The sequence below is a fragment of the Photinus pyralis genome, unplaced genomic scaffold (genome assembly GCF_008802855.1).
Source record: "Photinus pyralis isolate 1611_PpyrPB1 unplaced genomic scaffold, Ppyr1.3 Ppyr1.4_LG2, whole genome shotgun sequence".
NCBI classification, from domain to species: domain Eukaryota; kingdom Metazoa; phylum Arthropoda; class Insecta; order Coleoptera; family Lampyridae; genus Photinus; species Photinus pyralis.
In genome coordinates this window covers 23,519,793-23,534,370 of record NW_022170403.1, presented here as the reverse complement: position 1 = coordinate 23,534,370, position 14,578 = coordinate 23,519,793, and the positions used below count along the sequence as shown (strand labels likewise).

Sequence of the window (14,578 nt, the reverse complement as noted above, 5' to 3'; positions counted from 1 at the left end):
TGAAACATTATTTTGAATTGTAGTTCTAAATGTTTTATCAGTTGTAATACTACACAATCCACCTTACAATTTACAACAAATGTTAAGTTATTGAACAAATTCAAAATAATGGAATTATACTCGTATTATTAAACAGAACAGTTCACTGCTTCATGTATAAGCGATTTGGTCTTCCGAAAGTTCACTAAAACTGTCACTGTCCTCCGATCGGAGTGAAATAATTAATGGGTCTATAAGTGTACCCATTAGGCCATCCAATCTACACACCTTATTTTCTTCCTTAATAACGTGTTGCACACAATTCCACCAATCGTCAGAGCTCACATTTGCAACAGCCGGATGACCACCGGAACGTTTCGAAGGGGTAACAATCACAGTACTTCGATATTCTTTAATTATCTGGTATACTGTAGATCGTGCAACTCCTAAATATGATATGTGTCATACTTTAATAACCAAATATATACCTACATCATTATTTACGTTACCTGTGGTAGATGTAATCTTCAACACAAGCGTAGCAAAATTCATATCCGGAGTATCAGACATTTGTTTATAATAAACTGCTTCTCGGAGACTAATAAAATGACCCAAGTTTAAGCGACTACGTTTTTTCAAAGGAGACAAGCTTGCTTTACTGGTAGGTACTTGGACTTGGAGTTGAATCCATCACTAATGCCAGTACACTTACGACGCGAAATATGAACTTTAGTTCTTAAATGAACTGGTTTTTTGTTAAAATTTATGCAAATGGACTCAGAACACACAAAAACTCAAAAATAAGTACAACAGTTAAAGGACGAGAATCGCCGTTCGTCTCGCGACAGTAATCACTTGGCTGCTACGCACATGCGTATTACACCTTCCCATTAATGCATAAAACTTTAAATTTAAATTTAGAAATGTGAATAAAGAAATACCGTTCTGCGCATGTGCGTAGCAGCCAAGTGATTACTGTCGCGACACGTTCCTCGAGAATCGCGATTAAATTTGACAGTTAAATCATGTCAATAGCAATTTTACCTGGGTGTAAAACGGGCGCAGCGCGAGCCAATAGAAACTAAGATTTTTTGCGGGAACTTTTAAATCCGTCTTCCTAGTTAAAAAACAGAGTATAGATAGTATGGGTATTTTCGAAGGTGGATGTAGTATTTTATATTTTAACAACTGATTCAATTACAATGTTTGTTGTCGGTTTGTGAGATGAGTCAGGAGTGTATTGTTTCTCTTATATGGAGGCGTAAAATATTTATTGAATTTGTTCTTGTATTAATTAGAAATTGATGATGCATTTGTTGAAAAATAGCATACATATTTGGTTTTCGAGCCAAAATGAAAGAGGAGTCTGGCAAAATATTGACTAGCCATAAGAATAAGTCACTTTAGCTCCGCATAATATACGCTATTTATTCTTCAAACGTGAGAATATAAAAAAATAATGGTTTTTAAATCAGAAGAAAAATTAATCAGATTAGGTACATTTTAGACGTCTGTGCGTTGGCATTGGCAGCGTGTAAAAAAGTACTCGTTGCCATTGGCAGCGTCAGACAAAATACTTAATTAGATATATGTATTGCACTTGCTCCAATAATTCTAATGGTGTACACCATTTTCGCATGTACTACTATGTGCATCATAGTATAGTGCAATTGAGGATGATGAATTTGCAATAAGTTTCCTACAGGAAAATGGTTTAGGTAAGAGGTACCTTGACTATCTAAATCAAAAATGATAAAACAAGAACTTGCATAGTTGAATATCATACAACTACTCAATTATTTAATTTTCTTCCAAGCCTTTGAAGATAACTTCTTAATCCTAGCTCTATACATGTGTCCCATCAGAAACACAGAAAGTGGAAACATACATATTAAAAGATACACCCTTATCAAAACAACCATTGAAAATGAAAAATTATAGGCATTTGGTAATGATACAGAGAGTCGTTTGGTCTCCTCCAAATATGGTATACTCATATACAAGACGATGGCTTCCAACGTGATACCAATTGGATATAAAACGATCCACGCCGAGTATCTCAACCATTTCAGCAAAGGAACTTTGATATTGCACACTTCCGTAATATAAAATGGATAACTAAAAAATAATTTGTTTCACAAAGTCAAGGATTTCATCAAATGCAATGTGAAGCAATCCATATGGAATTTAAAAAACCTGCAAATTATTAGTTCCTTTTTTACACTGTCTAAAGTGATGTTTTATAAAAATAAAATAAACAACCTGTCGCTTTACACTAAGTAGCTACAACTGCATGTTTGTATTGATTTGTCTTACCATTACAATCATAATTCTTACCATTAACTCCAAGAATTCCTATAACTATTTTTTATGAAGTTTGGGCCTTTCTAAAGAAAATACAACGCAAGCCAGAAGTTCATAGGTGGTCTAAGAAAAAGTTCTGTCGTGCACAGGCAATAAGACAGGCAGGCAGGGCTACAGACCTACACACAACAGAAAACTAGGAATCGCTCCCTAATCTCATGGATTGTGTTTGTAATTTAAATCTAATTAAAGATAACGAGCTCTTCTAACCTATATTGCTGTGATACCATGAATAATTTTAATCTCCGTAATTATTCTATCTTCATCAGAAAGACTGATTACGGTATGGATAATTCGACTTGTTCATTTCAATTTAGCCCATTTTTACATAAAAATGGAAATTATTGCTTTTATTTAATTTGATGAGACATTATAAGTGTCTATGCAATAATAAGACAAGTGATTTAATAGTTTGACGAAAATAGTGGGTTTACGAAATATTGCGCCTTTATAATAAAAAGTGGGTTCGTGATAACGCGCATTTATAAAACGAGTGGTCAAAATGGCGGGAAGAATCAGCCGTTGTTTGAAAGTAAGGGTTGAAAGTAAGTGACATTTATTGTCGTTTGTACAGGGTGAGTCAACGATTGCGCGGAGTAACCTTAAAGATACGATTTTTCAATATAGTGCTTTTGTATTATATGGTTGTATATTCTCCACATATTAAAAATATTTGATTTATACAGGGTGCCCTCCAAAATAGGGTGCTAAATGGTACATTTTTTTAAATGGTACTCCCTGTATTTGAATCCATTTTTTTAATTCTACGTGTAATTGTTCGACTTTTTTTATTACATGGTTAATATACGAATCACTTGTAATTTTAAAGATAATTTGATTTGTGAGAAAAATTTGGCATTTGCAAGTGTCAGTTTATTGTCAAAATTATTACTGACATTTTGATTGCAGGCTCAAATGAGTACATCTACTAAGAAACATTACAAAAATAGCTTACAGGGTGTTTTTTTAGGTCCAAAGTTATAAAACTTCATATTAAAAAATATCACTTTTTTAAATGGAATACCCTGTATATTTTTCTGTCATCTTTTAGCTCCTCCAAAAACGTTCAACTTTTGATAAGAATGATACCTGTCTCTGATAGTTATCGAAATACAGTAGCCTCTCGTTAATAAGAACTCAAAAAATTCCAGGGGGGTTTTCGAGATTATCCCACTACTGAAGGCAAAATAACATCTTTATTTTTATAATATAACGGGCGATCAAAAATGAGTGGCAGTCGCGACGCCTTTGAAAATTTAAGTTGAGTACGATTTCCCATGCAAACAAAAATTCCAAAGGTAACTCGACAGCAACTCATTTTTGATTGCATAGTACAGTATTTGCCATTTTGTAAATTATGAACACAAACACGGGCGTTCGCCTCTTGCACTGCTACAAAAATGCGTAATAAGCTACTAAAACAGTTGCAAGCAAGTATGAACCTGCAAAATGTACTGTTCACATTACTGAGAGTATATATTGTTCACACTACAGAGTAGTCAATAGGAATGTTCTGTTGTTCACATTACTGAATGTTCATATATGCGAATGTTCACATAAGCGCGAGTCTACTGTATCTTGGTTTTCCTGGTTTTTATATTCTAATCTTAAATAAGTTATACAGGGTGCCCATCAGGTATGAATAATAAATATCGAATGTATGCAAAAATGTTCTATATGAAAGTTGTTTTACATTTTATTTCCCATAATAAGGCAGTTGTTTTTATGTCAGAAAACAAATGAGTAACAAAAAACAATTGAATTTTTTCAATAAAACAGGAATAGGAGAATAAGAACACAGGGACATTACGCAACGATTAGATACAATAAACTCATAGTAAATGGAGATGTCTACAACCTAGAACAATTAAACGAAACAGTGGAAGAATCAATGAAAGATTCCCAAATGAAGAACCGCAAGCACAAATAACCAAAATAATCCGATCTAATAGTAAAACTGGCACGAACCCAGAAAACTTAAATATGACCTAACCTCACAAAACCAAGAACCTAAAACGCTACAAACAAAAACTCAGGCTATAAAAAAAGACACGAAAAAAGGCAAAGATATAGGAAATGAAGAGATAGGGGTAGGAATTTGGAACATAAACATACTAACAGAGAAGGAGATAGAAATAACGGAATAAATGGACAGCAATAACATATAAAAAAAAATTAACGTCATAGAAATATATGGGCCAGTAGAAGGAACAGCAGAAGAAGATATGTCAAAGTTCTACACAAATCTACAACAAATACTAGATGTATTGAAAGAAGAAAACGGGAGGACAATAATAATGGGAGACCCGAACAGTAGAGTAGGAAAGGACTACAACAGAGGAGTGGGGTGTATGGGAATAAGTACATGGGGAAGATACACTAAATAGAAATGGAATAAAAATGGTAAGACTTTTGCAAAGGGAACGACCTAATAATAGGAAACACAATGTGGGAACAACCAATAGAAGACAAATACATGTTTACTGCAGACGAACGAAACACTAAAAGCCTGATAAACTACTTAACATATACACAAGAATTACCAGGGACAATACAAAGAATTAAAACGATAAAAGGAGCAGAAGAGACAGAGACAGATTTAGAATTCGTAAAACTGGAGAACGGAAAAACAGACTGGACCTTAGAAGAAAGATGGATAACTTTCAAAGAGACACTACTGAAGATAACAGAGAAATTATGGGGGAAGAGAAAATACAGTAAACACGTCAAAAGGACGAGGTGGTGGAACAGCGACAAACAAAGGCTGACAAAAGATAAGAAAACAGCATGAAAGCAATATATACAAACAAAACACAGAATGAAATCAAAAGAGCAAAGAAAGAATCCTGGGAGAAAAGATAACAGAAGAACACAGAACAGACTGGAAAATTCTGGACGAGAATAAAAAGATTAAGGGGGGATAAAAGGAAAGAATTAAAAGCAATTAAAAATAAGCAGGGACTAACAGACATAAAAGAAATACTTGAAACATGGAAAGAATTTTACAGAATAAAATATAACATGACAGAGCTAGAAAACACGAACAAACAATAAAGAGAGAAGAAGTCGAAGAGCCAATACAAAAAATCAAAATTCAAAAAGCAAGTGGAGAAGACGGAATTGCACCAGAGATGATTAAATGGCTTTGGGAAAAGGGAATAGAAAACAAAAGGGTACTTTGATATTTTTTACCAGGGATGAAGCTAGGAAAGACCAGTGGCGGTTTCTCAATAAGTGCACATGAGCACGTGCACTCCCAAAAATCATTTTAAAAAAACGAAAACAATAACAATTCTATTTATGTATTTAACATTCTTGCACGTTCGTATCTCGCAATAAAAATAGTTCACTTATCTTATCTGAAATGCAAAACCTAACGGGTACACTGACACACCGCTGAACGTGTATTAAGAATTATTCCGATTCCGCCTTCCCGTGCAGTGCACACTTAGCTAAGATCTCTGATTCGTTCAAACGCTACGTCGCCTTTCTCCGTGCGCGCCGCGAAGGTCCAAGTTGTAAAGTATATCAAGAGCACACTCTCATTGTGAACCAGTATTCGCCGGACTACGAAGTAGGGTTTGTTGATCGTTTCGGTTTTAAAAAGTAACGTTGCGACGTTACCGTTCATTATTTAAAGACAATTATTAAAATTAATTTACTAAAATTAGAAGATCAAATTAAAATAAAAAATGCGGGTCGCCCAAAACCGAGTTTGGAAATATCGAAAATCAATAAAGGAAGTCGATAAACGATCGTTTAAAATAGACATGTATGAAAAAACTGACTGGTTATGCGGTTGTACCTTTAACAATAGTCTATTGTTTTCCGTGTTTGTTGTTTGGTGATGAGCTCGGTGATGAGGCATCAGAATGGACAAAGAAGGGCGTTACAGACTTAGTGCATTTATCCGAAAAAATTTAAAAAATATCAATCTTCAAAGGCACATCATATATCTGCTAAATTGAGATTTAATTTATTAGGTAAGCAAGATATACGGCAACAGTTAAATAGTGCATACCGTTTGAGTATCGAAAAACGTAATGAGAAAGTAAAAAAGAACAGGTATTTTTTATCCAAAAATATAGACCGTATAACATTTTGTGGTGCTTTGGAACTTGCTCTCCGCAGCCATTGACAGAACGAGAAAATTCAATAAACCCTGGTCTCATCAATAAGCTTGCCCGTCGCCCCATTTTTAAATTGTGCACCCCCAAGACATACCACTACGCGCCGCCACTGGGAAAGACCGACGCACTGTTGCAGGACCCTGTATATTAAGAAATATAATAGAAAGAGAGAAGAATAGGGAGCATATCTAACGCATTCATAGATCTAAAAGTATGGAAAACCCCTTGGAGAACTGGAAATAGTTAACAAGTTGATAAACGCAGTAAGAAGTAAGAAGAGCAAAATATCAAATGACATGATCAGAGAAATAGCAAAAAAAATAGAAATAAAACAACTGAACTGGTTCACGGACATAGTTATCATGGAACCAGACAGACTTAATAGAAGAATAATGGAAATGGGAAAACCAAGGAAGAAGCAAAGGGGAAGACCCAGAAGAAAATGGATGAACCAAATCCGAGAAATACTTAGGGATGGAAAGAGGAAATGAAAATCGTAGCAAGTATGACAGGGAAATAATGGATGAATTGGATACATGACAAGAAACCCCCAGCAGACACCTGAAAGGGTACAAGGATTAAAGGAGAAGTAATAGTTGTGTTTAAGAACCCAGTAAATTTACAGTCTTGTGTAATTTGGACAAGCCGTGATTTAAAATGTTCCTGAAAACAACTAATAACTAAATTTTGTGTGTAACTCTAGTGGGATGACAAGCTCATTTCTTTTTGTAAGTGTTAACCCTGGAGTTCTGCGTGACACGTCAGTAGGGATGTATTTTGTATTAATTCATACTGGGCGACCATGTGATTTACACAGCAATATTTTTAACCTTTCTTTAATAATTAAAATGGTTAATTATCTGGCCTATTATAAAATTTATTTTATTTTGCCTTTAATTTTGAATTGGCAGGGTTTCATACCTACAAACATAGATTACTATTTGAAACCTAACTCGGTATAGATTCATACATTTTTTTCATGTCGGTTGGTCGCTGTGACTTTCAAATAGAATGCTTGTACTACTGAGATCCAAAACAGATATGAAAAATTGTCATTCGACTGTTCCTCAAATCAATGAAAAATCAATACATGTTTGCAATCATAGCGTTTTGGTGTAAAGCGATACATAGCTATTTAATTTTAATACTCTCACGGCCAGTTGCATAAAAAAAATAATCCAGGATTATTATTTAATCCGGTATTAAGACATTTGATTGGCTTTATACTGCAGTATGCCGCCAATCAAATGTCAAAATTCTCGTTTAAACTCAGATTTGGCAAATAATCTAGGATTTTGATTATAATTCGCTTTCCTGCAATCGGCCATCAGTCCCAGACAGAAAAAAATTAATAATTGGCGATTTTTTTTCGTTTTTTATGCGATGTGATAAGATGTTTCACATTGCATGCATAGCAGTAAATACTCACCGAATTAACTCTACAGATGACCACACTAAATATAATAAAAACAAAGTTCCTTCTTTATGGAGTCGTGGCTCAGGATCAATCAATAAATTAATTAGAATCAATCGCCCTCCAATTTGAATGAGAGCAGGTAAAATTGCACCACTCCTCCAACCGATTAATACCAGGATTATTTCCGAAAATTGGAGGAAATGCAAATATTTCATTGCAGGTCCGACCACCTCATAGAATTGGGAAAATGAGTCAATACCGTCCTTCAAATATTGTACAGCCAGGACTGCAACTACATAAGTGAAACCAACGAACATCGCCAGATTGTAAATTATGAAGTAAACTTTCTTTAAATCCTCTGCAAAAGTATCAATTTAAAAATGTTCGCGAAAGACAATGGGACACCTTTAGTATAACCAAATTCCTCTTTTTTCAGTCTCTCATAGAGATCGGCGTAGTCGTCACGGATGTCGTGTAACTTTTCATCCTCGCTATTTAAATCATCCTCAGATTGCCATCGATCAAAATCAATTTTCAGCCAACCGGGTTTTTGAGGTTTGCCAGTCAATCGCGGCCACCAACCCTTCTTTGCCTTAACTATGTTACAGTCGATTTTACTGCCCAGGACTTTACACACACTTTCCTAAATGCACAGTGTAAACTAAACATTCAATGAATAACTAAATACAAACATTGGGATTTATTTCTGAACAAAAGTCCAAACAGAATCCGTAATTTTCACTACCATGAGCGCCAACGCCATGTGCTTGAAAATGAAATTTACGTTCTTCAAATTTGATATCTGGGTTCTGGAATTTTGATTACAGTATATTGGGAGCATTAGGTAGATACTCACATTGACGTCTTTCAAATCTATCTTCAGAAACAGAGAATCTTCATTTTGTGCCCAATACACAAATGGATTTAAATGGGGCATTTCTAGAAGGAGCACTTGTGCCGACTATGAACTTTGAATTAAATGCAAACGTTCAAAGTTCAAATGTTAAGTAGCATACATAGAATATGTAAATAATTAGAAATTAATTACATTAATTTAAATTTAATTTAAAGTACGATAGCCTAGTAGAATTAAGGTTCAATTTTGAAATAAATAGCAGTAGGCAACATTCAATTCAACCACAGTAATTTAGGCCGCATTCAAATAAAGTATTCGTAGCGACAATAGACACCATCCGCCATGTTGTGGCAAATTCAAACAGAAACCTTGATTATACGGATGATAAATTGTTTCATGATAATGAATTAAAGGTGATTACCCCTGGCATACTTTAATAATTGAAGATGTTCAACACAGCTAAACTTTGTAATGACACTAAACTGTGGTTTTTCATAATTTTAGCTACTATGGGGAACAAATTAAAGTGCTCAATTCCGGCTAAATTGCGCTCGCATACAGGAGTGTATCCTGCGGTTTAATTTGAATCAACACAGGAAGCCTCACCAGGCCCGGACACCGGAAGGATTGAAAGATTGAGAGCCATTTATTGATTAGTTGGATTCATCTGGTTAATTCCGATAACGAACGAGACCTGTCCTGCTTAATAACCGAAAGAATCGGCGGAGTGGGACGCTCGGCTTTTTCACATGGCCACAACATATATTACAAACTAATAAATAAACGTTGCAACTAATAATTAAAGACGACTTATCGACTCTTATGGAAACAACCAAGAATATAGGAGGCGCTTTCTTTCGGCTACTTCGCGATCATGATTTCAAGATCGTGATTCGTAGGATCACGTTACAAATATTGACTAACCTAACATTTGAGCAAAAATATCCTTGCATTTATAGGTTAGGAATTCGTAATCATAAAACGTTTATGTTCAGTTTGTTCACGATTTTAGCAATCATGATCATGAGATCACACTTCGAAAGAACGTGATTTGACAATCCAAACGCGTTTGAATGGAGCTAAATGAAGTATTCAATGCAGGCCGTGGCTCCGTTTTAAATGCTGATGGAGAAGTAGAAATGGATGCTAGTGTTATGGTGGGTTCTGATTTATCCGCCGGTGCTGTAACCGTTGTAAAGAACATAGAACATCCTATTAGCTTGGCCCGTCTTGTTATGGAAAAAACAGATCATGTTTTACTAGCCGGAGATGGTGCAGAAAGGTTCGCTCGCGAACAAGGCGTTCCACTCTTGCCTTCTGGTTGCTTAGTTACCGATCGGCGAAAGAGGAATTGGGAAAAAGAAAAACTGGAAATCGCCGGAGAGACTGTTGGCGCCCTGGCAATAGACGAGTCAGGTCGTTTAGCTGCAGCGACCTCTACAGGCGGCAGAGCTAGGAAACTAGTCGGTCGTAGCAGTGATACATGTATGATAGGTAGTGGAACATATGCTGACGACAATGTGGGGGCAGTTTCGACAACCGGTCATGGTGAAACCGTGGCTAAATTCTGTTTAGCTCATGCTATTATAAGAGACATGGAGTACGGAAAAACTGCACAGAAGGCAACAACTGATTGTGTTCAGAGAATGACAGAACGTTTACATAACACAGCCGGTGCTATCACCCTTTCCAAAGATGGAGATGTTGGAATTGGGTTTAGCACAGAGCACATGTCATGGGCATACATAAAAGACAATGAATTGCATTATGGGGCAACGCTTAATGATGATAATGTAGATCCCTTATAAGATATCTAGTAAATTAAGAATGTGAGATATCAACAGTTGAACAACAATTATAATCAATAACTTTATATATTGGTCATCACAAAGTATTCTGACAACAATTAGGAATAATTTCTTTTTAAATCAAAAATAATATTGATATAACCAACTGTGTAACCAAATATCATGTTCAATGAATGGGTTTACCATAGTATCTTTGATTCTAAAAATAATTGACAATCCTTTTTTTCCCAGAAAAGCAACAAAAGATGTAATTACTTCGCCGTTTGCAACCGTTTCCGTCAAGATATTTCAATTATCTTTGTTGCGTCCGAAAGTACGAATTAATATTTTAGAATTTCAGTCCCGTTAAGTAATTATTAGATGATTTTGGTTTCCTATGTCAATTTAAAACTAGTATTCAAACTGCAAGGCCATGCAGGTTTGCGCCGGTATCAGTTGATAAGGGACCTGTTCGCCTGACCTGAGAAATTCCATGGGTCAATGGGGGTTAATTAGAAGTATTAGTTTAGAAATTTCATCTCGCCCATTTAAGTGATTATAATTTACAGTAGTTGCTTAAACGAGATTCAGTAAACTGCATTCGATTAAGTTGTGAGGAGTCTCGAAAGAAATGCTCTTAATTTGAATTGTAAGACAAACTATTAAATAAATGATTTAATTGCCACAACCGATCTATTTAGTTACCAGACCAACACCCTGTTTACAACATGAATGTAAATAATAAAATATATGCGATGATTGTGAATTATTACAGAACTGCACTGTTTTTTTTTCTGTTTCAATTGCTCAATAAATTAAATCTTAATAAATTTTGCCACAATCCATAAAACTGGACACAGTATAATAAACAAAAGTGGAACTCTGCACAAGTTTGTCATTCATACATGCAAGATTTCCGATTTAAATTCGTCCAGTCCACGAATGACGTCACGCGGAACTTAAAATTTGAATTTAAATTTTTTACTAAATTCTACTGAAAATATCAACATTTCTTAATTGGTTTAGGGAGAAAAAAAAGTTTTCACGTTAATGTGACCTGCCCATTTACAAGCCAACGCTTTTGAAAATTTCCATCATTCGGGATCCAAAAAAAACATTAAATCACTTGAAAAGTGTTTTAATCCATTAGCTGTAGTACATCCAACCACTGAACACCGCATTTTTTGCAAACTAATTCACCGCGTGACGTCACCTGGCGTTCCCATAACTCCGCCCACATGCGCAATATCATACTATTTATTTCTATCATGATATTACCTACCTATCTAACACCATTGTTAATCTTTTAAGTACAATACTGGTATATGTAGGTACAAATAATAATAAAAATGGTCAGAAATTATGTCATACTTTCATGCTATTACAGATACCTATAATGAAGGTGTATAAATCTACACATTCAGTAATACCTCATAAACAAATAGTCAAATAATAACCGTTCGTGTCCCAAATGGACAAATATGGTGTGTTTATGATAGAAATAATATCTATAGCCTAAAAGTAATTGAAAAAATGAATGGAATAGCTTATACAATATTGATCAAGCTCAAAATTTTGTTAATTACACAGTCACATTCCTCGCTGCTATCATTGGCGACACACAAATCCCATTCGGTGTAATCATCTAGATCGCATTCCGAAGTTACATCATCCACACCTAAAAAAATTGTGCAAAGCACACTTTAAACCAATGCCTGACATTTTTACAATTAAAACATTGTCACCATTGGTTTATTTGTTGGTTTCATCTAGTCTGCTGAAAGCACGCTGCCTTGTGTTCGTTAGCTACTGTCAGTAGCTATCCACAAAACCAAAAAACAAAACACTAACAAGAACTGGGCGAATTGCATACCTTTAGTAAAGACAAATCCCCGATTAACACGAGTCTGCTCAGTTGCAGATATTCGTACAGTCCTAATTTGTCCACCGTAAGTTGCTTTAAACCATTTGATGTCTGTTTTTCGCCGAATGTCGCTCACAATCCATATGGGTTTGGGCACGGCTAAATGAGAACATTCTATTTTATTGTATAACAATATATCAATGCATACCTTCACTACATGCAATTTTACAAAAGTAACTGGGATCTTGGCTCCGTACCTGGTCACTCCATATGATCATTTGCTTCCTATATTCCTCTTTGTACTTGTTAGGACTCATCAACTCTGATAAATCCAGATTGTGTTCTTTCGCATATTGACTTTTGATAGGTTCCGAAATTCTTACGATGGCGCATTTGTCTTCTCCAATCCTGAACAAATTCAATGTTTACCTATTTAAACTGCTACTGTTACACTTACGCCTTTAATAATTTTTCCGATATATAATCTTTTCCAGTTTTTCTTTTGCCACTGAGAAGCACAATTAAATTATTCGACATCATGAGGTAAGTAGTGCGCGGTGTGTATGTAGCCTCTATTGCCGAGCATTTCACTCTAAAATATACCTTATCTTAATAAGTTGCTTAAGATTATAGGAGGTAGAGGTAATTATAACAATTAACACAGTAAAATTTATACAGTTCTCAGCCTTTAATCAGCAAGATAAGAGTTCACCTATGAGGAAGCAACAGAAGTCAAAATTCAACATACTTTTTGAATATTTAACCAATTTTCGTTTTGAAAATGTTCGAAAAACTTAAAACGGTCCAATAGGAAGTGTCTCTGGCTCTGCTAAACTAAAAGATAAGATACGAGATGTATCAGTGGCTAACACCACGCCTAAAGTAATGCTCATGTAAATTGCTCATGTATCAAAGGACCATTTCACCATAGTTTATTCATTAAACAAAGACCTTATCATATTTTAAATACCGTATTGAGACAGAAAATTTATTGGCGTTTTTCAGGCTTCCACCACAAATTAATAGCGCCTGGGTTGACGAAATTGTTTCTTCTTTTTTTTAATAAATGTAATGAAACGTAAACTTTCATTAAAAATTTTAAAGGATTTGGAGAACTGTGTGGGTGCCCTATTTCAACTGATATCATGTGAAGGTTTTTTGCTTTTCCCTTTCAGTAAACTCACTGTATCTTTACGTAGTACCTACTATTCGGTAGCGCTACAACATTTTCTGCTATCTTATTGATCAAACAATGCATTCATTTCTTCACACCGTACAGAGAAACCAGGAAAAATCATGATTAAAAACCAATTGCAACATCTATTACCGTCGACTTTAAGTAATCAAGAATACGCTTACATGAATACGTCCAATGGTTTATACTTGAACTGTACTTACTTTCCGGAAGAAGTAATGACTGTAATTTTGAGTCATATCACTGCGACCCATCTGTTAAAATGCAGAATAGTATGCCGTAAATGGAATGAGATCATCAAATCACATAGTCTATGGAGCTACATTTACGAACGTAACTACCACACAAAAGCCACCAAAAGGTTACCATGGTATTTATATTTTTGCTTATTTTCAACCAATTACTTTAATGTGAATTTGTTAAAAAATGGAAACGGCGAAGAAGGTTTAAGTCATTGGAAGCTAAAGGTATGGGAAGGGGACAATTATGTGGAACAAGTTCCGATATGTGCAAATCCCCTTCCTAGAAATGTACAAGAATTTCATGGGAATGAGAGCTGTCTGGTAACTTCCTACTTTTCTGGTTTCAAATCGCAATTAATTCAACTGCCTAGAAGCGGATTATTTCGATATATCTTGAGCACTTACAAGCCGATGATTTACATAAGTGAATGGACGACAGCTAGGAAAGACTGCAGCTGTGTTTATAAGTTACAATGCAGTTTTATTTTAGAAGACGGTAGTACTGAAGGAAACAGTAGGCCGTTTGCTTGCTATTATAAACCACAATGGCAGGAAGGAAAATGGGAAAAGGTTTGACGCTGTATCTTCGCAGATAGCGTATAGTCTCAGTGTCGATGACCGCGGTACTGGAATAACAGAAAGAATTTGCATTTTTACCAAAAGGTCATCGACGTGGGGACTAAAACAGAAGAAAATTGCGCATGCGTAATGCAAATAGTGACAGTTCTTTGTATCTTCTTAATA

General features: G+C 35.2%; 3 protein-coding genes across 5 annotated transcripts in view; 1 reads left to right on the top strand and 2 right to left on the bottom strand.

Annotated features, from left to right (window-relative positions):
• LOC116162977 (phosphomevalonate kinase) overlaps window positions 1-14,578 on the bottom strand; it is a 28,426-nt gene that overhangs the window by 7,856 nt on the left and 5,992 nt on the right. Inside the window, exons 1-5 of one of the 3 annotated variants that reach the window (XM_031476782.1) lie at window positions 13,146-13,242; window positions 12,855-12,989; window positions 12,606-12,805; window positions 12,407-12,556; window positions 9,883-12,211 (exon numbers count right to left, since the gene is read on the bottom strand). In XM_031476782.1, coding sequence (XP_031332642.1) covers window positions 12,081-12,211; window positions 12,407-12,556; window positions 12,606-12,805; window positions 12,855-12,937 — 564 coding nt within the window. In that variant the 5' untranslated portion in view covers window positions 12,938-12,989; window positions 13,146-13,242 and the 3' untranslated portion in view covers window positions 9,883-12,080. Of the gene's footprint in view, window positions 1-9,882; window positions 12,212-12,406; window positions 12,557-12,605; window positions 12,806-12,854; window positions 12,990-13,145; window positions 13,243-14,578 lie in introns of those variants that run through there. The other 2 variants (XM_031476780.1, XM_031476781.1) reach the window with 2 other exon arrangements.
• On the bottom strand, window positions 1,388-9,121 carry LOC116162971 (very-long-chain (3R)-3-hydroxyacyl-CoA dehydratase). Its single transcript, XM_031476773.1, has 5 exons — window positions 8,747-9,121; window positions 8,583-8,699; window positions 8,296-8,533; window positions 7,903-8,248; window positions 1,388-2,097 (listed from the first exon to the last, which is right to left on the bottom strand). Exons 1-5 carry the CDS (start codon window positions 8,825-8,827, stop codon window positions 1,776-1,778), a joined length of 1,104 nt encoding a protein of 367 aa, XP_031332633.1. The 5' UTR covers window positions 8,828-9,121; the 3' UTR covers window positions 1,388-1,775.
• On the top strand, window positions 9,803-11,305 carry LOC116162976 (isoaspartyl peptidase/L-asparaginase-like). Its single transcript, XM_031476778.1, has one exon. The coding sequence runs from the start codon at window positions 9,820-9,822 to the stop codon at window positions 10,552-10,554; it is 735 nt and encodes a 244-aa protein (XP_031332638.1). The 5' UTR covers window positions 9,803-9,819; the 3' UTR covers window positions 10,555-11,305.